General features: G+C 43.4%; 1 protein-coding gene across 6 annotated transcripts in view; it reads right to left on the bottom strand.

Moving 5' to 3' along the window:
* Positions 1 to 27999, bottom strand: part of MYLK (myosin light chain kinase) — a 280134-nt gene that overhangs the window by 142504 nt on the left and 109631 nt on the right. For all 6 annotated transcript variants that reach the window (XM_061166997.1, XM_061166994.1, XM_061166999.1 and 3 more), the window contains one exon: positions 361 to 568. In XM_061166997.1, the coding sequence (XP_061022980.1) occupies positions 361 to 568 (208 nt within the window). The remainder of the gene's footprint in view (positions 1 to 360; positions 569 to 27999) is intronic.

Here is a 27999-nt window from a genome sequence, read left to right as displayed (position 1 = left end):
TGTGACCACAGTGGAGCTCGCAGTGACCACAGTGGAGGAGCGGAGGGAAATGGGTCTGGAGAGCCAGGCAGGAGTGCACTGGGCCTCGTAAGGCCATGATGAGGAGTCTCAGTGTGAGGGGAAGCAAAGGGAAGGCTGAAGCCGGGGAGAGGTGATGTGTAGTCCGACATCGTCTTCTGGATGCCTCCCTTGTTCCAGGGACCACATTTCTCCCATCAGACGACAAGGTCCTGAGTTCAGGGATACGGGGATGTTTTCTCTGGTGGGTTCCTTTCCCAAGAGAGGGCTGAAGCAGGAGCTGCAGGCCATAGGAAACTGATGGCTTATCTCTCCCCAGGGTTTTCACCTCCTGGGACTCACCTTCTACCGTCAACTCCACTGTCACCTGGCGGGCACCACTGCCATTGGTGGCTTCACAAGTATACTTTCCCTTGTCCTCATCACGCACAGCATGAATCAAAAGGCTGAATGTCCCCCGGGTACCACAGTCCAGCAGGAAGCGGCCCCCACTGGTGATGGGTTGTCCGTTTCTGTGCCATGTCACTTGGGGCTCTGGGTAGCCCTGGACCTTCAAGGAAAAGAAGAAAGGGTGAGAGCTTGTATACAAGGAGTACTTCCTATGTATCAAGTATTGTTCTGGGTACATTACATGTGTTAACTCATATAATTCTCATAAGCAGCCCGTGAAACAAATACTACTTACATCTCCATTTTAGAGATGAGGAAATTGAGATGCAGAGTTTTGATAGATTTCTATTTTCTTTCTTTTTTTTTTTTTTTTTATTTATTTTTATTTTTATTTTTTTATTTTTTTTAATTTTTATAGATTTCTATTTTCTTGAAAATAGAAAGTGGCCAAGTCAGGCATCCTGGCTTCAGAGCCCACCACACAGATGTCTCTCAAGCCTGGTTGCATGATTAGAATCACTGGGGGAGATTCAAAGCAAATACTAGTGCCCAGGTCCAACCTTGGACCAATTAAATCAGAACCCCAGGGGTGGGGACTGAACATGGGGATTCTAGACCAATGCTTCCCACTCTAACAAGCAACAGATACGTCTTAAAAATGCAGATTCTACTTCTATAGGTCTGGGGTGGGCCTGAGATTCTGCCATTCAGATAAGCTCTCAGATGCTGCTGAGGCTGCTGGACCCTAGAACTCACCTTGGGTAGCAAGGTTCTAGATCTGAGCTGCCCAGTACGGCGGTCATTAGCCACACATGGTGACCAGGTGCTTGAAACGTGGCTGATCCTGAGTCACACCATAAGAGTAAGTGTAAATTACGCAAGGGGCTTTGAAGAGTTACTATGAAAAGAGAATGTAAAATGCCTTGATAATTTAGAAACACTGATTACATATTGAAAAGATAGTAACCTTGATATATTGGGTTAAATAAAATATATTGTTAGAACTAATTTCACTTCTTTCTTTTTAGTGTTTTAATGTGGCTACTAAGAAAGGTGCACCTACATATGTGCCTTGCTTGATGTGTCTATCAGGCAGGTCTCAGGCTGAGACCACTCTCTCTATGAATTGTTAGCAGCTAACATTTTCTGAGTGCTAAGTGTTAAGCACTTTTCTAAATACTTAACATGTCTGAGCCTCATAGCAACTTGTTCAGAGAGAAGATGTTTCCCCAGCGAGGGGCAAGTGCAGGGAAAGATAAGTTCCAAGAAAAGAAATCACTTTGAGTTTCAGAGAAAGTTCCCCAAGGGCCCTGAAACCCAAGAAACTCAATCAGCCCTTCGGAATGGATTCCTCTTCAGAGGAGCAGGGCTCAGACTGGCCCGTCAGTGCAAAGCCTGGGACACTGAATTGGGGGATTTTAGCATTAGAAATGCCCAGAAGACATCATAGAACCCTCCTGAGAAAGAAACTGTTGGTGTTGCAAATAGGCAACAGCAGCAGCTTTTACACACGTGTCCACTTCCAAGACAAGAAAGCATGGGTACAGATGCAGCAAAACCAAATTCACCGGATAACCCCAAATTGCATTTACAAAGAAAGCCTTCAGTGACTGGCAACTGTAATTTTCATCACAGGCCTCAGCGAGGTCAGAGAGGATGCTTTATCAGCACATGGGAGAAAGGGGATGGTAGGTGGCTGTGCCCTCACACCTGGACCATTGTGGCCTTGCCAAGCACACAAGTCCTATCTCAGGGTGATGGGGCTGAAAGGGACCACGTGCATATTATAATGGCTATTGTGACATGAAACAAAAAGAGATCGCTTCTAGGGTGCTCCTGTTTTCCTTTTACTTAACTATCATTTCCTGATATCCTTGCAAATAACACCCTTGATCTTTGTAAAACAGAAAAAAAATTAAATGAAAATGTGTATTCCTTTCATATTAGTGTGTCTGTATAATGAATATATGACTTCCCCAGTGGCTCAGTGGTAAGGAAGCTGCCTGCATTGAGGAGTCACAGAAGATGCAGGTTTGATTCCTGGGTCAGGAAGATACCCTGGAGTAGGGCATGCCACTCACTCCAGTATTCTTGCCTGGGAAATCCCGTGGACAGATGAGCCGGGTGGGCTACAGCCCATGGGGTCACAAAGAGTCAGACACGACAGAAAGTGACTTAACACACATAATAAATGTATAGCACAACCATTTATTAATTTGTGGAGCCCCTCAAGGTACCTAAATCTAGAACTGGAATTAAAAGTGGTACACAGATAAACATTATGCATGTCTGAAGGTGGCAGATGCCACATATCCATATAAAAAACATGTCATCTTGTGGTACACTCTTGGCACAGAACTTCATGCCAAGGAATATCAATCACTCCAGTAATGCATTCTTTTTCTCTGTGAAGCTTATCTTCAGGAAACAGCTAAGGAAAGAAACTTTCCTACAGAAGGAAGCCCCTTGGGAGTCTGGTCTTACAGTGAATTTGTGAGTTATCATCCTTTCCTCCACCCTGTTAGGCAGGCAACCTTCTGTCAGTGTCAGAGAAAGGGATGCAGGGCCCTGGGACAGGGGCTAGGGGGCTGGGGTGGGGGGGGGGGGGGGCGCGGCGGTGATGAATCATTAACTTCACCAAATGCGTCCTTAGCATTCCATGAGCAAGTGCTCTGGCCCCCTGCAGCGGTGCCAGCTCTGAGGCCATCAGGGCTGGAGGCATCAATGATTAACTGGGGACATTGCAAGTGCTCCAGACCTTGAGGACACAGATCCCTATTTCCCTTTCTATTTTCCTCTCATTTTCTACGTGCATAGACATTCCCCTCCACCCCAACTACCAAACCCACCTCTGCAGTGCCCTTATATATTAAAGTAAGTATCCAAGGATTTTTTAAAAAATGCTGAAACTAGTGACACTTAGAAAACTGCAGTTTGTAATGGACTTTCGTACACCCTGCATCTGAAGCAAAAGCAGGAATTTCTATGACCTTTTTCTGTTCCAAGGTCTGAATAATCCGCAGCTCCAATTCTTATCCTCCTTATATGGAAAAACTTGTTCAGTCACTACCTAACCTTACCTAAAAATTACTCAACTTCAAGTAAACTCATTTTTATTGTCTTCCTACTATCTTGGGCTCCTAGGTGGGGAAAGAAGAGAAACCTAGACTCACATTCTTGGGTGTGTGACAACAGCCCTGCCCTCCCTGGATGTCTTATCTGCCTTCATCACGGGCATTCTGCCAAGAAGCCACAGCTGGGACTTTTACAGCCCAGTCAAAACTGCAATAAAAGCCCAGTGATACTTTAGTTTTCAGAGTCTTCCACACAGAGAATCTTATTTGATTCTTGCAGTGCTATAATGGAGGTGTCTTGGGAAGCAGAAGCAGAACCTGAGATAAGGATTCAGGAAACCAAGCCCTTAACTGACACTCAGAGCAACTGGGAACAGGTGTAGCAGCCTGGTGAAGGTGATTTGGGTGGGGTACCAAGAGTGTCTGTGACAGCATGCAAGGCCAATCATATTATTAAGCCCTGAGAGCTAAGGAAAGAGGCCTGGAGAAGTGAATGATTTGCTATCAATTAAGATCAAGTGGCAGATCTGGGACCATAATTTTGGTCTACCAGTTGAGTAGCTGTCTCTCTGTGCCTTACTGTAAATTTTTGTTTTTGGTAAGATAAATACTATAGAACCCGAAGCATTGATAAATGTTTATCCCTTATAGACCCTAAACCTCCCCTATATTAAAACAATATCTGTTCCCCACTTGGGGAAAATGTGAATGGTCATGGCCATGCTAAAAGCAAGTCTAGCGCTATTTCCTTGAAGTAACAAAGGACAGTGCCATAGACTAAATGTGTCTCTCTAAATCACTGCAGATGGTGATTGCAGCCATGAAATTAAAAGATGCTTACTCCTTGGAAGGAAAGTTATGACCATATTAACCATAGATAGCATATTAAAAAGCAGAGACATTACTTTGCCAACAAAGGTCTGTCTAGTCAAAGCTATGGTTTTTCCAGTGGTCATGTATGGATGTGAGAGTTGGACTGTGAAGAAAGGAGAGCACCGAAAAATTGATGCTTTTGAACTGTGGTGTTGGAGAAGATTCTTGAGAGTCCCTTGGACTGCAAGGAGATCCAACCAGTCCATCCTAAAGGAGATCAGTCCTGGGTGTTCTTTGGAAGGACTGATGCTGAAGCTGAAACTCCAATACTTTGGCCATCTCATGCGAAAAGTTGACTCATTGGAAAAGACCCTGATGCTGGGAGGGATTGAGGGCAGAAGGAGAAGGGGATGACAGAGGATAAGATGGCTGGATGGCATCACCGACTTGATGGACACGAGTTTGAGTAGACTCCAGGAGTTGGGATGGACAGGGAGGCCTGGCGTGCTGCAATTCATGGGGTTGCAAAGAGTTGGACACGACTGAGCGACTGAACTGAACTGAAAGTTCATGTTGAAATCCTAACACTTAATGTGATTATATTAGGAAGCGGGCCCTTTGGAGTGATTAGGTCAGAAGGGTGGGACCCTCATGAATGGGATTAGTGCCCTTACAAAAACTATTCCAGGGAGCTCCCTCACTCCTTTTTACCATGTGAGGACACAGCAAGAAGCTGGCCATCTACGAACCAGGAGCTGGCTCTCCCCAGACACTGAATCTGCTGGTGCCTTGATTTTGGACTTTCCAGTCTCCAAAACTGTGAGAAATAAATTTCTGTTGTTTAAACCACCCCATCTATTGTATTTCTGTTAAAGCAGAAATAAGCCAACAGCCTAAGACAGATAGGATGGGTGCCATGCATGTGCCCAAGACATCCCTAGGAGAGTCAGCGTGGGACAGAAAAGACAGATGACATAACAGCCAGGCCTGTGTCCTAGGTCTGGCTTGGCTTCCTGACCTCTTCAGGTTGTAATTCCTTCTTTTCATTGTTGAGAAAACAGTTCTTGATGCCTCAGGTCCCTTCTACCCCAGAAGTAGTCTGGATTAAATAATGACCCACTTAGCTTCTGGGGGAAGATTCTTTCTTCCCCTTCCAGTCTCCCCTGGGCCCAGCCCACAGCCTTAATACTCTCTAATCCTCCATAAAGGAAAACTGAGTGACCACAAGGAGAGATGCCTGTGAATATGAGTAGGCAGCCCTGACTTCTCACCATAATGAGTTTTTGGAAATGGCCCCAAAGAAGGCATTCTAAGGAGAATCATATTTTTGCCACAGTAACCACATTTAACTGGAGGTTGTATTCTTAAACAAAAGCTTGGGATCAAATAAATCAAGGGCATATCTGACAATTTATCATAAAAATAAAGATAGAGTCACCATAGCCCCTATAATAATTTAAAACAGTAAAACTGTGCTTCAGTTCCATAAAATGTCCCCAAGAGCCTTTATGGCCTCAAAAGACCTTTAAAAGGAGTGGGGGCTTGTTCTGCGTGTGTTGGCTGGTGAGGAGAAAGCTGGGCTGCAGGCGGGTGGCTGCTTGCTGCCATGTCACATCTGTCTGCCATGCTGGGAAGTTTTTCAGAACCTGGTGCTGTTTAGAGATCTACTTAATGACTGAAAGTGAAACATTCTTAAGGCTGTGCGTGCTAAGTCACTTCAGTTGTGTCTGACTCTTTGCGACCCTATGGACTATAGCCTGCCAGGCTCCTCTGTCCATGGGATTATCCAGGAAAGAATGCTGGAGTGGGTTGCCATGCCCTCCTCCAGGGAATCTTTCTGACCCAGGGATCAAACCTATCTTTTGATTTTTCTCTGATGTGTGTGAAGGGCTTGCAGTCAATTTTGGGTTGCCTGGAACAGGCTACCAGGGTGTAAACCCACAGCAAAGTCAGCTTCTCTGGCTTCCATACCCCTACAAGACTCAGAGCAACACATCTGCCTTCTCAGTTTGGTAAGAGGTAGAAAGGGGAGTGATGTTCCTGGTTTTGATGATCTCCTGCAGGTCTTTTGTACCTGGGTGGACCTGTCCCTGTTTGCACACTGCCAAGCCACACAGCTGCAGTGCTGAACTGGGCAAGGCATGAAACTGAAGCTCTGCTCATGATGGGAATGGAAGGAGACCAAAAAGAGAGAGAGAAACCAGGATTACACTGAAGCCAGGGTGAAAGGGGACTGCCCAGCAGGACACTGGGGAGTTGGAAAGATACACAAAGAAGATGTGAGCAGTGAGCTGAGAAATCCTTGAGGCTGGGAATAATAGATGAAGGTGTTGTCCATAGTATTTGTTTGAATCATACTGATAACCGAAATCAATGCTGGGAAAGACTGAGCCTGAAGGATGGGAAATTAAGGAAACCTGCTGGAGACAAGCAAGACAGACAAAGCTGATTCTGCAACGCAACTGTCTCCATGCTTCCTATGATTGCCAGCCTGCCTATAGCCCATCACTCTGAACTTCTTGCCCTGTTTCAAGGCATCTTCTTCTACATAAATAAATTCTCCTAGGATAAATGACTAGGACAGAGCTGGTGATTTAAAAACTGAAAATAATAGCAAAGAAGCCAATGATCCTGAGGAATTCATTGAAGATGAATCTTCTGTCCTATCTCCAAGTATAAGCTCATCCAGATAATAAATGGACATGGATGCACAGAAAGAATTAAAATATTAACACCCCCAGCAAATTAGACCACAGAAAATGCCTATGAAACTTACATCATGGATATATTATGAGAGTGAAGAGTGAAGGGTGAACTACAGGTATGACATGACAGTTTAGGGGCCTGGGTCTGTGTCAGCACCCGGCACCTGGCCCATTGGACAGGCAGGAACTTAACTAAAGCTTTGAATAATCTCATTACCAACAGTCAAAAGCCTTGACTGAACCCACAGAATCTTCAGGAAGAGATCATACCGGCTAAAAGCAGCAATTAGTGAGAGGCTTAAACTGCTGGACCCTCTCTGCCCTCAAGTCCAAAGTTGTGAAACAGCAGGGACTGAAGCAGTTCCATGAAAAACAAAAGCAAAATGCAGAGAAGCACTCTTCACTCCGGCCCGGAGAAGGCCACCTAGGTCTTCAGGAAAGATGCTGGAAGTCTCTCTCTGTGATCAGCCACTCTCACTTCCTGTGGCAAGTTTTCCTTTCCTTTGGCCCAGGACACAGACACCCCCATACTCCCACATCTGCCAGACTGAGAACACACTGTTATTCCCACAAAGAGCATGAGACAGGTTACAGCTTGGCAGCCTTGGGTTATACCTCAGGCCCTTTTGACTGTTTCAAACAAGAAGCCTGATTTCCTTCTATCTAGCTCAAGCTTATCAATGCGTGCAACTTCTTGATTCCCTTTCAATGACACAAGCATTTAAAACTCCGAACAGTCTAACAAAGAAACAGATTCTAAATGTAATCAGGAACCTCCGACACTGATGTTTTCCTAGTGCTTCCAAATTCAGAGTTTTCCTATGAAAACAAGTGTCCTTCCAGTTGAGATCCAGTTCCTGTGGGATGGCTGTGGGATTTCAGCCTTACTGGGAACCTCTCTGCACAAAGCCCTGAGTTCTGGCTTTACCTCCCCTAACGAAGACTTCCAAAGAACCAACGTCTCCAGCTGGTGAGGCTGGCCCAGAAGCTAAGCTCACCCTTCAGTTTCTGATACTGAGCTGAGACATGCTCTCAGATGTATTAAAATACTAATAAGAGGTGCGAGGTATCACAGAAGTTTAACAAATTAGTGCTGTGGCTTGATTTTGTTTGATGTGCTCAGGATCTTCTCCTGCTTACCTTTCCCAGGGTAAGCCCCTCCTTTGAAGATCTGCTCCCTTCCCTTCTACCCACCTCAGGTGAGTCTGGTGGAGAGGCATCAGTAGCTGCCTTCTGGCCAAAGCGCTCAAGCTTCCACAATGAGCCTGATCCAAGTCAGCCAATCAGGACTCTTCCTTGCAATTTCAATTAGAATAAAACGAGACCAAACTGTCTCTTCACAGAGATCCTAAGCTGGGAAGATGTAAGCCTGAAGCTACCTGTGGGCAGCCATCCCCCCCCATTCCCACCTATGTTTCCTTGCCTCCACCTAAGAGAAGCAAGCCATGTACACAGTAGGACATCACATACACAGTGAAGAAGGAAGGAGATGGACGCATGGCAGGCAGAACTGTGGTGGGCTTAGGATCCACTCGGTCATACGAGACAATACCTGTCTTTCATTTAACCCATGCACTTGGTTTCTGTCACTTGCAAACAAGAGTCCTAATTCAGGAAGGTATATGGCATCTGGAATCAGACAGAGCCATGTGTGGGTGCTGGCTGTAGCAGTCACCAGTTGCCTGACCTTGGGCAAGTTACTTAACTTACTTGGCCCTCAGTTTATACAACTGTAAGATGGAACTATATCAGTATCTATTTCCATGGATAAGTTTATGATCAAATGAGAAAACACATGTACAACAGTACGTCAAGAAATTCAAAAGGTTAGGTCCTCTGTCTCTTCTTCTCTCTGAGGTCAGTGATTCCTTGTAATAAGGTACCTTAGCATCCATTCAGCTCAAAGCTTTGACAGCATGAAACTGCTTCTGCCCGAAGAAATACCAGTACTTGTGAACTTCTGGGCTTGCTGAGCCTCCTCTTACACAACTCAGATTCTTATAGACAACTTCAAGGTGTCACACCCTTAATCAGAACTGAGAACACCTTTTGCCTTAGTGGAACTCGCTTATTATTTTTATTTGAAGGGTAAACCCCTTTTGAAAAGTGATTGCTGATTTTATGTAATATCAAAAAACACATTTTAAAACAAATATCCCATCTGTAGTTTTGCCTGTACCATCATCCCACTCCTATAATATCATGTGAAACTTCAAGACAGAGACCATCCCCTTGATTTCTGCCTCACTGACTAATGCAGCCTTGGAATTTCAAGGGCATGGGCAAGTTTCACGAAGGAAATAAATCTGGGGTAATAAATCTGGAGTTTCTGGCCCATTATAGTTGGATCTGGACAGAGAGAGACATACTTTGCTGGCAGAAGAGATGGAGCAGGGGGCTCCTCCCAAACAACACACAGACTACTTGGCAGCGGCTTCTGATCCTCAAACAGTTGGAGCCCAGACGCCGCGAGACTCAAAAATCCACAAGACTCAATCCGGCCACAGATTGTCCTGGGAAGGTCCTGTCCTCTGAGGACTCTCTGAGAATATGAAGCAATTCTATTTAAAAGCAAAGGTGGGCAAAAGTGACCAGAGGGTCCCAGCCACTGAGAACATCTCAGCTTGGCTCCCTCACCTTAACTGTCTCTCCTGGCGGCTGCTGACCACCTGCTCCACACGCACGCACGTCACCACACAAAGCCTGCATTCTGCTTGGCTCTCCCAGGTGGCAGGCTGTGAGGGAGCGGGGTGAGCAGGTGGAGCTTGGATGGCAGGATCTCTTGGGCTGCCTGCATCAACATGGTCAGGAGAGTGCCTCTGTGATGCTGTCAAAAATATCTGCACCAGGGGCAGACAGCAGCAGTGTGAGTTTGCTTCTTAATAGCAGAATGTCCTCCCCAGACCTCACTGCCCAAAGGCACCCTCATCTGCCAGATAAGGAATCAAAAGTTGTTTCCTGTGCAGTGTCAGTGTCTGGCTGCCCACCAGGCTGAAAAACATAACCCAACATGCTTTCCTAAAATGCTTTCACTCTTACTAAGACACATATGTGGTCAAAATGTCAATAAGTAAGTCATTAAAAAAAAAAAGCAGATCTCTGCTCTACCCCTCCCACCCCCAATTTCCACTTCCTTCAGGAAATCATCTTCAACTCTTTTAGCCATTCCTTCTGTTTTCTTCCCTAGTGTTTAAAGTAACAACCTTAAACAACTATTTTATTCTTTCAAATTTTAGACATTATGTCTTAACTTCTCTATATGAAACATAAGCTTTTAGCTCTCAACCTTCCCATAAGCTCTTCCCCTAACCCCCAGTAACTAATGACAATTTTTATTATGCCAGTGTGTTAGTGTTTGCTTTATTTTAGTTTCGCTCACTGCCAAGCTACATAGTATATTACAATTATTAATAGATTTTTTTTCCTGGAGTTAATACCTGCCATACTTTTGGTTTGATTGGTTTTTTAAAGAATACAACTTCTCAAGAGAACTATAAAATTCATCTCAGTCAGTTCAGTTCAGTCGCTGAGTCGTGTCCAACTCTTTGTGACCCCATGAACTGCAGTATGCCAGGCTCACCAACTCCCGGACTCTACCCAAACTCATGTCCACTGAGTTAGTGATGCCATCCAACCACCTCATCCTCTGTTGTCCCCTTCTCTTCCTGCCTTCAATCTTTCCCAGCATCAGGGTCTTTTCAAATGAGTCAGTTCTTCGCATCAGGTGGCCAAAATATTGGAGTTTCAGCTTCAACATCAGCCCTTCCAATGAACACTCAGGACCGATCTCCTTTAGGATGGACTGGTTGGATCTCCTTGCAGTCCAAGGGATTCTCAAGAGTCTTCTCCAACACCACACTTCAAAAGCATCAATTCTTCGGTGCTCAGCTTTCTTTATAGTCCCACTCTCACATCCATACATGACTACTGGAAAAACCATAGCTTTGACTAGACAGACCTTTGTTGGCAAAGTAATGTCTCTGCCTTTTAATATGCTGTCTAGGTTTGTCATAACTTTCCTTCCAAGGAGGAAGCGTCATCTCAGCAATGGTCAAATGTATCGGTGGCTTTTATTTTTCCCTCCATTGGAGATATCTCTCCTGGAACATTCTATTGCTGTCCTCCAAATCTGAACTCAATGCTATCTAGGCCCGGTGCATAGTGCTCTGGGGACTTTCCTTCACCATCCTCTTGGACGCCACCACTTTGGTTGAACATGTCCTCCTCCAGTGGTTTCTTATGAACAAATGCAAGGAAGATTAAATCTTTAAGTTTCCAAAAGTCATTTCCAAAAGTGTCAATACTCTACTTTATACTCAACTGGCAGTTTATCTAGGAAAGGAATTATAGTGGAAAATCTTCCTTCAGAATTTTGAAGGTATTGCTTCATGGCATTTGAAGTCGCTGATTCTGGCATCCAGTGTTGCTACAAGAGGTATAATGCCATGCTGATCCTTCCTCTATGACCCAGTCTATGTGTGTGGATTTTTTCCTTCAGAGCTTCTGGAATCTTCTCTTTATCCCTGACAGTCTAGAATTCCATGATGATGTGCTTTGTTGTAAGTCTTTGTTCACTCATTGTATTGGATCCTTGGTAATATGTTTTTTCATTGTAGATAATGCATATCTTTCAATTTTAAGGAATTTTTGTGTTTTGATTGATGATATTCTTTGCAGCCAAAGATGGAGAAGTGCTATACAGCAGCAAAAACAAGACCGGGAGCTGACTGTGGCTTGGATCATGAACTCCTTATTGCCAAATTCAGACTTAAATTGAAGAAAGTGGGGAAAACCACTAGACCATTCAGGTATGACCTAAATCAAATCCCTTATGACTATACTGTGGAAGTGAGAAATAGATTTAAGGGACTAGATCTGATAGACAGAGTGCCTGATGAACTGTGGATGGAGGTTCGTGACATTGTACAGGAAACAGGGATCAAGACCATCCCCAAGAAAAAGAAATGCAAAAAAGCAAAATGGCTGTCTGAGGAGGACTTACAAATAGCCGTGAAAAGAAGAGAAGCAAAAAGCAAGGGAGAAAAGGAAAGATATACCCATTTGAATGCAGAGTTCCAGAGAATAGCAAGGAGAGATAAAAAAGCCTTCCTCAGTGATCAATGCAAAGACATAGAGGAAAACAATAGAATAGGAAAGACTAGAGATCTCTTCAAGAGAATTAGAGATACCAAGGGAACATTTCATGCAAAGATGGGCTCAATAAAGGACAGAAATGGTATGGACCTAACAGAAGCAGAAGATATTAAGAAGCAGTGGCAAGAATACACAGAAAAACTGTAAAAAAGAGATCTTCACGACCCAGATAATCATGATGGTGTGATCACTCACCTAGAGCCAGACATCCTGGAATGTGGAGTCAAGTGGGCCTTAGGAAGTATTATTACGAACAAAGCTAGTGGAGGTGATGGAATTCCAGTTGAGCTATTTCAAATCGTAAAAGATGATGCTATGAAAATGATTCACTCAATATGTCAGCAAATTTGGAAAACTCAGCAGGGACCACAGGACTGGAAAAGGTCAGCTTTCATTCCAATCCCTAAGAAAGGCAATGCCAAAGAATGCTCAAACTACCTCACAATTGCACTCATCTTACATGCTATTAAAGTAATGCTCAAAATTCTCCAAGCCTGGCTTCAACAATACGTGAACCGTGAACTTCCAGATGTTCAAGCTGGTTTTAGAGAAGGCAGAGGAACCAGAGATCAAATTGCCAATATCCACTGGATCATCAAAAAAGCAAGAAAGCTCCAGAAAAACATCTATTTCTGCTTTATTGACTATGCCAAAGCCTTTAACTGTGTGAATCACAATAAACTGTGGAAAATCCTGAAAGAGATGGGAATACCAGACCACCTGACCTGCCTCTTGAGAAACCTATATGCAGTTAGAACTGGACATGGAACAACAGACTGGTTCCAAATAGGAAAAGGAGTACGTCAAGGCTGTATATTGTCACCCTGCTTATTTAACTTATATGCAGAGTACATCATGAGAGACGCTGGGCTGGAGGAAACACAAGCTGGAATCAAGATTGCCAGGAGAAATATCAATAACCTCAGATATGCAGATGACACCACCCTTATGGCAGAAAGTGAAGAAGAACTAAAGAGCCTCTTGATGAAAGTGAAAGAGGAGAGTGAAAAAGTTGGCTTAAAGCTCACCATTCAGAAAACTAAGATCATGGCATCCAGTCCCATCACCTCATGGCAAATAGATGGGGAAACAGTGGAAACAGTGTCAGACTATTTTTTTGGGCTCCAAAATCACTGCAGATGGTGATTGCAGCCATGAAATTAAAAGATGCTTTCTCCTTGGAAGTAAAGTTATGACCAAACTAGACAGTATATTAAAAAGCAGAAACTTTGTCAACAAAGGTCTGTCTAGTCCAGGCTATGGTTTTTCCAGTAGTCATGTATATATGTGAGAATTGGACTATAAAGAAAGCTGAGGGCCGAAGAATTGATGTTTTGGAAGTGTGGTGTTGGAGAAGACTCTTGAGAGTCCCTTGGACTGCAAGGAGGTCCAACCAGTCCGTCCTAAAGGAGATCAGCTCTGGGTGTTCATTGGAAGGACTGATGTTGAAACTGAGACTCCAGTACTTTGGTCACCTGATGTGAAGAGCTGACTCATTTGAAAAGACGCTGATGCTGGGAAAGATTGAGGGCAGGAGGAGAAGGGGATGACAGAGGATGAAGTGGTTGGATGGCATCACTGACTCAGTGGACGTGAGTTTGGATAAACTCCCGGATCTGGTGATGGACAGGGAAGCCTGGTGTGCTGCAGTTCATCGGGTCACAAAGAGTCGGACATGACTGAGCGACTGAACTGAACTGAGGAGACTTCAACTTTATCGTCAAACCAATCTATTGAAGTTATTATTTTGGCTATCATTAATTTCAAAAAAATCTTCTTTTTTGGGTTTTTCAAGACAGTATTGAGGGGACTTCTCTGGTGGCCCAGTGATTAAGAATCTGCCTGCAATGCAGGGGACACAGGTTCAATCCTGGGTCAGGGAATTCAGATCCCACATACCTCAGAGTAACTAAGCCCATGTGCCACAAATACTGAGCCCTCATGCCACAAGTAGAGAGTCCACGCCCTGAGTGAAAGATCTCTCATGATGCAACTAAGACCCGATGCGGCCAAATATATAAACAAATTTTTTTAAAAACTGCAGTGAATAATCTCCTCTTCCTGTTTAATGAAAGCAACATCTTATCTCTGAGGTAAGACAAAATTTCTCCAACATTTTCTATAGTCTTCTGTTCCTACTTGGTTTCTTTTTTGATTTTTTTTTTTTTTTTTTTTGTCTTTTTAATAACAGAGGCTTCCGTGGAATAGCTAATGATCCCTCACTGACTTTTCACATACATGAGTAAAGAAATTAAAAGCTTCAAGCAAGTGGGGCCTTGTCAACTTGTTGGATCTCCCAGTAGAGTGAATGGGTAAAAATGCTCAACTATCAACATCTATGGATCTTGTCTCTTGAGATGATCAGGTTCCACAGATAGGAACTTCTGATTTCCTGCTGAGAGGGTGGTAGTCTGGACACAGTAATTAGGTTTGTCTATCAGCATTTGGGACTTTGACTGAGGAAAGGCCATGAGGGGACTCATTTCAATACACTGATTTCTAATTAGCCCCTCTCCCTTTTGAGTACAAAACCCCATCCTGCCTGCAGCTGTACCTTATGCCCAGGAGTTGAGAGTTGGTTAAGTTCAGTCTCTCTTCAGATAAACTTTGATCTTTCAGTCAAGAGAGGAGCAGTGGCCTGGCACGTGGAGTACAGGAGGGGATTTGAGACCCTAACTGCTTGTTATTACATTTTTAACCAATCCTCCAATTTTCGGCTTCAGTCCACAAGTCAGACTTTCAAAGTTCATGATGCCACCAATTTCTCAGCCTTTATAGAAACTGTTTTGGCACAAGCAGGCTTACTTTTTTTTTTTTTTTTTTTAATCAGACATGGGTATAGCACAACACAGAAGCTAAAACCCAAGTCACCCAATCATCTATTCATTTTCCATCATCCACCAATTTGTTGACATGGCTCATCTGCTACTCATCTGTTGTCTCTCTCTCATTCTATTTGTCCTTGTAGGTTTATAAGTTTTCTTTTTCTTTTAATAAAAACTCATTTTAAGGATGGTTAGCATAAAAAAAAATAAGCAAGGATCTAGAGAAACTGGAATCCTTGTATACTGATGGTGAGAAAATAGAATGATACAGCTGCTATGGAAAACAGTATAGTGGTTCCCCCTAAAATTAAAAATAGAACTACCATATGACTAAGCAGTTTCACTTCTGGATATAAACCCAAAAGAACTGAAAGAAAGGACATGAACAGACATTTGCACACCCATGTTCACAGAGGTACTATTTATATAATATCCAAGAGGTAGAAGCACTCCATGTCCATCAACAGATGTATGGATAAACAAAGAGTGGTATATACAAACAATGAAATATTATTCAGCCTTAAAAAGGAAGGAAATTATGATACATGCTACAACATGGATGAACCTAAAGGACATTAAGCCAGTCACAAAAGGACAGACAGTGTATGATTCCACTTAGATAAGGACCTGTTGTTGTTCAGATGTTAAGTCATGTCTGACTCTTTGTGACCCCATGGACTGCAGTACGCCAGGCTTCCCTATCCCTCACTATCTCTCAGAATTTGCTCAAACTCATGTCCATTGAGTCAGTGATAGCATCCAACCATCTTATCCTGTCACCTCCTCCTCCTCCTGCCCTCAATCTTTTCCAGCACCAGGGTCTTTTCTAATGAGTTGGCTAATCACATCACCTGGACAAATATTGGAGCTTCAGCTTCAGCATTAGTCCTTCCAGTGAATATTCAGAGTTGATTTCCTTTAGGATTGACTGGTTAGATCTCCTTGCTCTCCAAGAAACTCTCAAGAATCTTCTCCAGTACTACAATTCGAAAGAATCAATTCTTCGCCGTTCAACCTTCTTCATGGTCCAACCCTCACCTAGATGAAGATCTAGAATAATCAATTTCATGGAAGCAGAAAATGGAATGCTTGTTGCCAGGGGTAGGAGGAGGAGGGAAATGGGGAGTTAGTGCTTAATGGGTACAAAACTTCAGTTTTATAAGATGGAAAAAGTTTGGGAAATGGGTGGTAGAGCTTAATTACACAACAATATGAATATATTTAATACCGCTGAACTGTATGTATACTTAAACATGGATAAAACAGTCAATTTTATGCCATGTATATTTTACAGCAATAAACAAAAATCAATGAGCCAAATATATGTGGATCTATTTTTGAACTCTGTTGTTGTTTCAATGAGCTGTGTGTTTATCCCTCTGCCAAATACTACATTGCCTTTAGTACAATAGCTCTATGTTAGGTATTAAAACAAGGAATAAAAGTTTGAAAACACGTAAATCAGACCAAAGTCACTCCTTTATTTTAAAAATTTCCAACAATTTCTCATTGCGCTAAGAATAAAGCCCAATTACCATGGTTCCCAAGGCCCTGGGTGGCCTGGCCCCTGCCTTTCTCTCTGCTCCATCCTTGCTCACTGTACCCCTGCCACACAGGCCTCTTCTCCATGCCAGGAAATAAGATGGAGACAACAGATGGCACTCCATCTTGGAGTGGCTCCCAGCCTGCAAGATGACAGGGCACACATAGTCAGGGCCGCAGAAGGGGTGTAGACTGAGGACTGAAGGAGTACAGGATGGATGTGGGGAGGCCCATGGTGGTGGTGCTGAGCAGGATTCCAGGGACCACCTCCCAGTACAGCCTCAGCCCCCAGGGAGCCGGGGTGGGTGGCTGATAGAGCTGGGTGTGTAAGAACCAGCCACTCAAGTCTGACTGGACAGCAGATGGTTCCTGGTAACTCTGCTGACCTCGTGGCAGCCCCTCAGGGTCCCCACCCTGGGATGGGCTCAAGGAGGGTGAAGAGAGATGGATTGCAGGCCAGGGCAGTGGGAGCACAGCCTGGCAGGAGCCTCAGGGCTCCTCACCCTCCTCCCATTTCCCTCCACGAACACCCTAGTGTCACCCGGGGAGTGCTCCTCAGCCACTTCTGCCTGATTCATTACTCCTGCCAACTGAGTTGCATGCAGCGCAGCTCTTGCACAAGATATTGTTCAAGAATTTTAAGGCAGGGCCCCAGGGGACACAGGAAAGAGATCAGAAACAAATGCCAGGACCCTCCTAGAAGGTCCCATTGTGAGCAAGCCTGTGAGTGCCCTGCTTGTCTGGGTGTTGGTGGCATGCTGGGGGCAGGGAATGCCAAAGGGGTTTGAGTCCTGGTTCAAAAACACACATTTAAAGCAGATTCAGACTTCCCAGTCCAAGCCATTGAAATTTCTTTTCTGAAGAAGCATCTGGAAAAATGGAGGGAAAAGTTGCCCAGTTATTTAGTAAAAACAAAACTCAAACTTTCCTTCCCCCCGCCTGCCAATGTCCCTTTCAACTATGTGATCCTCAGGGATCCATGTAGGCTGGGCCCCAGCTGAGCTGGCACCAAGCATGTTCATCCCCAGAGGAGGCGAGCCCCACACACAGCATCACTGGCTAGATGCTAGGGTACCTCCCCAGTCCCCCAAAGGTGTGTGCCTGACATCAGCAGACCAACCCCTGGCTGGTTGAGAGAGATTCAAAATCAGTCCATTTCCCAGACTGCTACAAGAGCAGCTTGAGGGCTTCCTGTGTTGGAAGCTTTGTAGCCCAAAGAGCCCTTCTCCCCACGTCCTAGAATATCCTCGGTGAAAGAAGGAGGGTACACAGACAGTCTACAAAAAGTCTGGGCATCTGCTTTCCTTTCTAATCACAGTGAATAGTAGGAAACTCAATAGGTGCCACTGTTGTAGCACGGAGTCAAGGAGCCTGCAGGCAGGGCTTGGCTGCAGCCTCACTGTAGGTAACTGCTCAGACCACCCAGCTCAGAGCATTCCAGGTGCAGCCACACAGCTGCTAAACAGGAGTGGATGTGCTGACAGGCACAGGGGTCACCCTAATAAGTAAGGTATTTAAGGAATTAGGCAAGTTGGCTATAGACATCTCCAGGCTTAAGGAATGGGAAAGAGGTAAGAACAGGTTTGCCAGTCCCTTGGGGAGTGTCAGGAAGTGGCAGAGAGAAGCAATTTACACAGATGAAGGGTGCCTGGGGGGTGCCTTCAGGAAAGCAGGCTGCTGAAAAAGATGGCCTGGCTCATACTTTGCGTTGCAAAAACAGTCCGCTTCAGGCTGGATACTAGAAGGGTCTGTAAACTTATTGTGCCCCTAAGAGCCCACTTTAACCTGGAGAAGCTTAACTGTTTCTAGTACCACTCAGGGCTCCCACCCCCACCCCATACCCTGGCCTCAGCATACCTATTTCTAAACACACCTTCTCAGGGAGCTCCTGGCCTCTGGAAATTCTGGTAACTCTTTCTGCCTCTCACCTACACCTTCCCATGGTGTTTCACCAACACTGGAGCCCACCTGAGCAGGACAGGGAATTCCTGCCTCATAACCCAAGGAGAGGCAAGCCAGTCTGCAACCCAGAAGGAAGGAGCATGCCTGGGGCCCAGAGCCCACTGCTCCCAGTGGCAGGACGCAAGTAAGAGAGCAGTGTTTATTCCCAAGCCACTTTCTGTCCAGAGCCTCTCAGCTGAGTCCAGGTCTGGGGCCAGGGTTTTCATTTCCAAGGCTGGTGTTTTTCCCTTCCTTTTGCTGGACAGGGAGAAGCGGAAAAACCCAGCAGTGCCTTGGCCCTCAGCTTCTCTGGAGCTGATTTTGCTGCCCCTGGCAAGGTCTGCCCCCAAAGTAGACATGCAAACCATGATTACAGGCCATGGCAGAGTCAGAGTCCTCAGTTCCAACTGTCCAGTTGGAACACCAGACCCATGTGACCTTCCCAGGCCTTCTCTAAGGCAAAGACCACTGACACCACTCAAGGCTCAGACCACTGATGCTCCCAACCCCACCCCACACCTTGGCCTCAGAACACCTACTTCTAAACACACCTGTAGACTGCAGGCTGGGGATAGCGCTCCACCTCTAAAGGGGTGACATTTATTTTAAAAGTTGAAAAAAAAAGGGAATTCCCTGGTGGTCCAGTGGTTAGGACTCCACATATTCACTGCCAAGGGGGCAGGTTCAATCCTTGGTCAGGGAACTAAGATCCTGCAAGCCACGAGGTGCGAGGTGTGCCCAAAAAAGAAAAATTTTAAAAAGATGAAGAAAATATCCTCCAGCCAGCGTTAAATGCCAATATAACCGATTCTCAGTTATCTCCCAGCTGCAAAGTTCCATTTCTGTCTGTCTATAGGATGTGTCATGCATCAGATTTATCCTAATTTTTTCCTTTTTAAAAACGCTCACTGACTCCTTCCCTGGTGGTCCAGTGACTATGACTCTGCGCTCCCAATGTAGGGGGCCCAGGTTCCATCCCTGGTCAGGGAACTAGACCCCTGCAACTAAAGATCCTGCATGCTACAACTAAGAATCAAGGCAGCCAAATAAATAAATAAAAATATTTTTTAAATGCTCACATACACCATTAGGTGAACAAGAACCTTAGAGTTGTGCAGCTAGTGGGACCAAGCAAGGGGTAATTCCGAGACACCCTCCCCCCACCTCCTCCAAGACCACTCACTCCCCATCTAGAGTCTCCTCAATTATCCAGGCCCCTCTCATCTCTCTTGCCTCCCAGCTTTCAAACCTTACACTATTCTGTAAAGTGACCACATTTTTAAAACCAGCAGACATTTATCTGTTTAAAATCAGGTCTGTTCCAGAAAATCTGGGGCAAACTAATCACCATGACATCACCTTTCATATTTCTTTCTGCCCTACAGCAAGCACAGTGACCATACTTTCCATATAAAATCAGGACACATTATCTGACAGGAGATTCATGGGCAGCCTCCAGGTGCAAGGAGGAGCTGGTGTTATAAAGTCTCAACTTCAAAATCCTGGAACTCCAAGCATATTTGGATGACTTAACTGGAAAAAATGAGAATATTCTGAATCAGAATGGCTCAGAACAATCTGAGAGGAGAGCACCTATGCCATTAACACAGGTTACGCTTCTGTTTATTCCAAGCACATTTGGCAGAGCTCCCTGACAGACTGTCAGCTATCTGAGAGGGGGAGCCTAGACACCATGCCTGTTATGAAGTTCTCTCCATGTCCAGCAGGACTACTAAATCCACTACAGAGTAGAGGGTAGATTGATGTCTCTCCTCTCCCATCTTTATGTCCTACACGGCTGTAATTTCAGAAACACTTTTCTTACTGTCCCAAACTAGGTCATGCTGTTATGCTCTCAGGGCACCCCATGTTCTTCCTTCAGTGGGCCTCATCACAGTTCATATTTCTTCTGTATGCAGTTACTCTCACCTGTCTCAGCTGCTTGTGAAAAGAACTACAGAGATCTGGCTCATCAACGACTCACCAACTTCTTGGCACGTAGTAGGTGATCAACCAGTATGTTCAAACCTGGTCTCTCTGGTAAGTCCCAGGACTTCATATTTCTCCTTTACACCAATATTTTTTTATCAAATACTTGAAAGAAGACTGCAAAGCTGCTCATGAGAACTAAAGGAGGCAATAATACTGGGGACATAACATGTAGGCTAACAGAATCAACATCCTAAGAGAACAAAAGTTCAAATAAACAAAAGTTAGCAGAGAGCAAGTACTGTGAAGGTTCTATAATCCTCAACTAGACAAAATCAAGAGTGGCAGGGGCAGCTCCTGTGTAAAAGGAGCTGGGCAAGAGGCCCTTAAACTTTATTTAACCTTAAGCTGTATTAACAGAGCATGCTACGTGAACAAGGAGAGGGCAGTGCCATGCTGCCTGACTGCTACTGACAGGGTGCTCTCAGATACAGGCACCACAGGTCAACCAGACACCGACAAAGGGGCTCATGATTTAGTGATGTGATGACCATGCCTACTGCCCCACAGGCAACTTACTGAAGGAACATAAAGGCTAGTTGATGGAAACAGGTGTACTTAGCCTGGAATGAAACACACCACAAGGAGGATATAACCGTCTTCAAATACATGAAGAGCTCTTGTATAAAAGAATCTATGTGCTGCATAGCTCCAGAACAGGGGTGTAAAAGTCCAAAATCTAGGCAGATTTAGGTTGGTACAAGGAAGGTAACAATGCCTGAACAATGAAAGGGGCCAAGTGTAACATGATAGATCCCCATCCCCAGAGGTCTTCACAAGGAGGCTGGAGGACCATCTGGCTGGGATGTTGTCAAGGGAAACCTCATACCCTCTAAGATGCCTTCCACCCCAAACCTTAGTCTTCTAAGAACTTAATAGAGCTGAATGCATAAAGTTGAGAGAACTTGGAAAGAAAGATTCTGTTTATGTATAAATTACCTCTGTACTATGAATACAGAGCTTGGAATGATCTGTTCCTTGAAGGATATAATGAACTCACCCACAAAACTATCTGGATTCAGCATGTTTTTAGGAGATATCTCCTCACCCTTCTAATTTCTTCCACTAAACATTCCATGCTTTCAATTTCTCTTTTAGTCAATTTTGGTAGTTTCTATCTTCTTCAAAAATATATATTTCTTTCAAGATTTCCAAATGGAGACCTCCCTGGCAGTCCTGTGGATAGGAATCCACCTGCCAATGCAGGGGACATGGGTTCGATCCCTGGTCTTGGTGGATTTCACACGCTATGAAGCTACTAGGCCCATGTACCACAACCACTGAGCCTGCGCTCTTGAGCTCGAGAGCCATAATGACTTAGTCCACTGCAGTGACGTATGCCCCCCACCACTGCTCACTGCAACTAGAGAAAGCCTACACAGCAATGAAGACCCAGCACAACCAAAAATAAATAAATTAACTAATTTTTAAAAAAGAATTGGCTCTTAAAAAAAAATTTTCCAAAAATATTGTCAGAGTTGAACTTGAATATCTCATTTTTGTCAACTCTAGATCTGTGGTGAGAATCTCATTTCTAAATTTTATTTATATTTTCTGGTCTTCTTTGATTGATCTGGTTGGATTTGCTATTTCTTATTTCCAAGACTGGTCCTTAAATACATTCATTAATATAATTTTTCTACTTAGTAATGAACTCATTTCTTTTATATAAATAAAAGAAATAATTTTCTTTGGTTTGTTTTATTATTTTATTTTGTGAGTTGAATGCTTGGTTCATTAATATTTAATATTTTTTTTTCAATAATAAAAAATTAGGGACTATGAGTATATTTCTGATATTGGCTTTAGCTGGTTATAAACTACTCAAAAAGCAAGATTGCTTTCATATCTAGTAGCTATTACTAGTTAGAAAACATTCACATACTCTCACTTCAGCTAGGAACAAACTTAAGATGTGCAAACTTTCAAATTTTCTAAGCAACATATGACAAGTCTTGAACAAAAAAGAAAAATACTTTGTCATTAGATTAAAAATAATCAGTGGAATTATACTATTAAATATGGATTGTTAAAATGCTGTCATAATTAAAACCATTCGGTTCTGATACAAAAATATACATACTGATTAATAAAACAGTTCAAAAAATTCAAAATAATCTCCATATATGTGACTTCAGTATATGATGAAAGTGCCTTAAAATGCATGAGAAAAGAATGGATTATTAAGTAAATATATATACTTTTTTTAAAAATCACATTTAAGGTCCCTACTTCATACTACACAGAGAAACATTCATTTTGATTAAAATTTTAAAGGTAACAAAGGCCAGAAGAAATGCATATTATAAGCTTGGAGATTCCAAGTATGATATCAACAGCAGAAGCCATTAAGACATTTAGGCATTTATATTTAAAATTTTTGTACAAAAGTACAATTATGACAAAAAAGGTAAACGAAAAATATTTGAGTTATATGTAGAAAACAAAGGTGGAAGCTCTTAATACATATTTAAAACTTTTCTGTTACTAAATAAAATGAGTACATAAAGAAGAAAGTAAAGGGTATGGATAAGAAGTTCATGAGACAGCCAACATAAAAAAAGTTTAAAAGTGATCAAGCAAATATGAAATCAAATGTGATACTATTCGTTATTAAAGTTTGCTAATTTAATAGGTAAAGTGATAACCAGTGTTTATGAGAGAATGGAAAAATTAAAAGTTAAAAATTAAATTCCTAAACATTGCTGATGTGAGAGTAACAATTTGAACTTCATTTTTCTTACCTATGGAGTTATCATAGTAATGATGATCTTGACAATCTGGAAATAGCTATCAAAGGCTTTAAAAGATTCAATAAGTCTAATATCTGCCTATGGAATTATCAAAGATGTCCACGAGGATGGATGTAGTGTTAGCCACTCAGTCGTGTTCAACTCTTTGCGACTCTATGGACTGTAGCACGCCAAGCTCCTTTGTCCATGGGATTCTCCAGGCAAGAATACAGGAGTAGGTAGCCATACCCTTCTCCAGGGGATCTTCCCAACCCAGGGATTGAACCTGGGTCTCCTGCATTGCAGGTAAATTCTTTATCATCTGAGCCACCAGAGAAGGCTGTCTATAGGAAGGAAACTGCAAAGCTTTTAAACGTTCATTTTTTTTAATGTAAAAAATCAATTTTGGATGCCAGATCAATTTAGAGGAAGAAAAAGGTACTGATAGGATGCTAAAACCAAGATGAAAACAACAAAAATTTTCTTTGCTTATTAGAACAGAGAAGCCAAAATTGAAAACATACTTTTTGTCATATCTTTTCTTTAGACCAGACTTTCCCTTCATGGAACACTGAAGAATATGGATAGTTCTATTTTTGAATGGGACTTCTCAGGTGGTGTTTATGGTAAAGAATCCACCTGCCAATGTAGGAGATGCAAGAGACACAGGTTTGATTCCTGGGTAGGGAAGATCCCCTAGAGGAGGAAAGGCACCCCACTCCATTATTTTTGCCTGGAAAATTCTATGGGCAGAAGAGCCTGGCAGACAACAGTCATGTTGCTGCAGAGAGTTGGACATGACTGAGCACACACACATGCGTCATTTTTGAATGTGTATAAATGATTCTCTTGCTCTAAGTTATTTTTACAAGAAAAACTTAATTGAACAATCATGGGCAAAGAGCAAAATAAATCTATTTCAAGAATTGCTCTAAAACATAAAAAATTAATTAAAATTAAATAATTATGGCACAATAGGATGAAATACTATACAGTTATTAAAAATTATCATCTTGAGGCACATGAGAAAACATCAGTTAAATATTAATTTACATAAAAAGGCAACTTATAAAACTACAATTATTTAATATGTATAATATGGTGTTTAATAACCATATACATTCTTCTTGTTATAAAAGAGGAAAAATTAAAAGGAAATATACAAGAATGTAAACAGCTTCTATCTCTGGTGGTGGGATTGTTTTCTTTTCTATACTTTTCTGTACTTCCAATTTTTTTTTTTTACAGTGAATGTCTTTTACTTTCTTGAATAACATGAAAAACATTTAAAAAGTTTGAATTATGTAGATTTTCTAGGAAGCCATTTTTGGCAAATAAATAAAAAAAGAGAATGGTTGTGACTAGAAGTCCACTCAGAAAGGAAGACTGAGGGGATGGCATGCCATACTTGTCTGTAAGAAAATCCAGCTGAAATCGGCATGGCTGGTGACCAGCTAGAAAAAGACCAAATGGGCTGTGGCTGTAGCAAAGCTGGCAGCATTCTTCATGGAAGGTCCTGCGCAGCAGAGGGGGAGAGGCTTCCGAATAGGGGCTTTGAACAGTGTCCTCACTCCCTAGCTGGTGTTCAGCAGGACCGCTGAAAGGACTTCAAAGGACTATGTAGTCCAACCATCACTCACCCAGCAGGCAGCGCACACCCCCACACCCGTGCCCAGAGAATCTCACATCGGTTAACTCATCCTGCAAAGATGCACGTCAGTGGTTAACTCCAAGCCCCGGGTGAGATAGCAACTGGTAGTCCTGGCCAACTCCTCTCTCAGGCTTAACTGGTTTCAACCTTTGAGCTGGAGTCTGGACCTGGGTAGAGCCACTGCCGTCCCCAGCTGAGGCTGCCAGGGCCTTGGCAGAATCCTGGGGCTGAGCTCTGTCCATGGAGCGAGACAGCTCTGGGCATGGAAAAGCGAGGGGAGGCTGGGCGCCAGCCTCTTCTCCAGCTGTTTTCAATAAGGCTCCACTTCTGAGGTTGCTGGCAGACCTCTGGAAAGGTCTGAACCAACCTCTCATAATGTTTTCCATCAAACCCACAATTAAGTAATATTCTCTTAACTCATGAACTGCACATGAAACCTTTTTCCTGTCACTTCTCAGCTCCTCTCCTAAGCAACCTACCAGTAGGTCATGCTGGGGTGACAGCACTTTTGCAGGGTCAGCAGAGACCACAGCACAGGCTTCCCGAGGCCATTGCTATGCCTGTTCCTGCTACACAGGGATGGAAGGGTTGGACATTCGGCCTCACAGTGTACACACCACACTACACGCATCACTTCATTTAATCCTCCCAGTGGTCCTGGAAGGTCAGCACGGCTATGCTAATTTTATAGGTAATAAAAATGAAGTTCAAAGAAGATAAGTCATTTGCACAAGGTCCCCAGATTCATGATTTTTCCACTACAGCCTTTCAAGGAGGTCAAACAGGATTATGGGCAAGAAAATTTCAGATATCACAAAGCTATTACAAGACCATCTAGTCTTTTGGCAAGATATTTCACCAGTTCCCCCCTACTCGCAGGGTATTCTTGAGAGCACAGTTAAGCACCACAGACTTATTTTGTAACTGAATAAATTAGTGACTCCTAGAATGCATGCCAGGCCACCATGTCCATCACCAACTCTTGGAGTCTACTCAAACTCATGTCCATTGAGTCAGTGATGCCACCCAACCATCTCATCCTCTGTTGTCCCCTTCTCCTCCTGCCCTCAATCTTTCTCAGCATCAGGGTCTTTTCAAATGAATCAGCTCTTCCTATCAGGTGGTCAAAGTATTGGAGTTTCAGCTTCAACATCAGTCCTTCCAATGAACACTCAGGACTGATCTCCTTTAGGATGGACTAGTTGGATCTCCTTGCAGTCCAAGGGACTCTCAAGAGTCTTCTCCAACACCACAATTCAAAAGCATCAATTCTTCAGTGCTCAGCTTCCTTTACAGTCCAATTCTCACATCCATACATGACTACTGGTGTGCTGCAGTCCATGGGGTCTCAAAGAGTTGGACACGACTGAGCGACTGAACTGAACTGAACTGAGAATGATCTAGGATGGATCCCACTTTCTCCATGAGGTCTTCTGAGTGCTTCTTGCCAATAGCTTTTATCACACATTTTGTAGTATTTTATACTCTGACCAAAGGGCATTAGGTCTCATTTACTGAGGAGGGTTTGTTCATTCACTCACTTGACAAAGGCCTATAAAGCACCCTTCCCTGGTACTGTGCCAGACATTTGTAAGAGATACATGCATGATTATGAACTAGTCTGGTCTCAGGGAGAACTTCCTCTCAGAGAGGAGATAGAGAAGACAGATTCAACATAGGAAACCTTAGAAAACAAGTGTACATACACACATTTCACCACCCTAATCAGGCTGCATCAATGCTTAGTGAACAAGAACTGAGTCTTCAGTGCTTTCTGCTCCTAGGAGCTACCCCAGTTTCTGGTGTACACCTGTGTTAGAGTCAGCACAGATGACCCAGCCCCTATCTTGGGAAGCTCCCTTTCTTCTAGGGGAGATAGTATCCACCTCTAAGTCTCCCCCTCTGGGATCCAATGAAGACAAATATACTCTGAATGAGGATATGATTCAAAGTGAAAGATTAAAATTAGTAAATAGGTAGTCTAGAAGAAAAGCGATGTGTGGAGAAGAGAAAAAGAAAAGCAAGGAGAAGTTCAAGGCCTATCCCTGTGTGGTCGGTAGAAATTCCCAGTCTGAAACTATGAGATCTAATCCATCCCTTTGTGTCTGACACCAGGAAAAGGAAGCCAGCGCCAGGAGGTTAACACAGAGGCAGAGGCAGATGCAAACTGCGGCCCTGAGAAGGATCCTGGCTCAGAGAGCAATTTGGCAGATACAGAAAGGAATCAGGCTGTGAGCTGAGGCAGCAAGAAGCTGGTGGAGACAAATTGACAAACTGAGTTTGTATCTCCCAAACGAAGTAGCTATGTCAAGCCAAACAGTCTTCTGGAAAGCACTTGAGCTTAAAAATGCCCAAAGCCCTTGTCCTCATAATCCCTCTACTGCAAACTAATCAACCCCAAAAATAAAATATTAGTTATTGAATTGAAACCCTCATGTATAAAGATGCTCACCAGAATTTAATTTATAAAAGGAAATACTGGAAACCACCTAGATAATCACCAATGCATTCAATAAATCGTAACATATCAAATGTAATGGAATACTGACCATTAAAATTATATTGACAGAGTTATTTGAAAAATGATATGTTGGGGGGAAAAAGGCAGGATGCAAAACAGTATAAATGATTTATAGATGTTTTAGGACAGTATAAATGATTTTTAGAGTGGTGCTTTGGACAAATGAATAATCCTGATCATATTACTAGTATAATGTACACCATTCTATTAGAGAACTACTATGTATTGATACCAACTCTCCCAACAATAATGCTGTGAAGCAGGAATTATTATTTCCAGCTCCCTATGGAGCTTAGAGAATTGACTTCTTGGCTGCAAAGTCTGTGCCCTTCCTACTCCTCCCACTGCCCTATGGCCTGAAGGTTCCCTACTATATATTTTATGACCATTTAAGCCCTGGCAAGGCCATGTTTACAAGCACTGGACTGACCATTGCTCCTTGAAGAAGGCAAGATGAACTAGGCCTCCCAGAGGCACTTACCCACCCTCTGCCACAGCCGGTGTCCCGTATCCTTACCCATATCCCTCTAAGCCCTGAAGCTTTGGAGAGATCATGACTGACTAGTGGGCACTGGGAGGTTCAAGAAGCATCACCAAATGTAGCACAGAGAGCTCAGGACCACAGGGAGATGGGGTGAGGAGCA

Source organism: Dama dama, chromosome 19 (assembly GCF_033118175.1).
Source record: "Dama dama isolate Ldn47 chromosome 19, ASM3311817v1, whole genome shotgun sequence".
NCBI classification, from domain to species: domain Eukaryota; kingdom Metazoa; phylum Chordata; class Mammalia; order Artiodactyla; family Cervidae; genus Dama; species Dama dama.
This window is presented reverse-complemented; position numbering and strand designations above follow the sequence as displayed.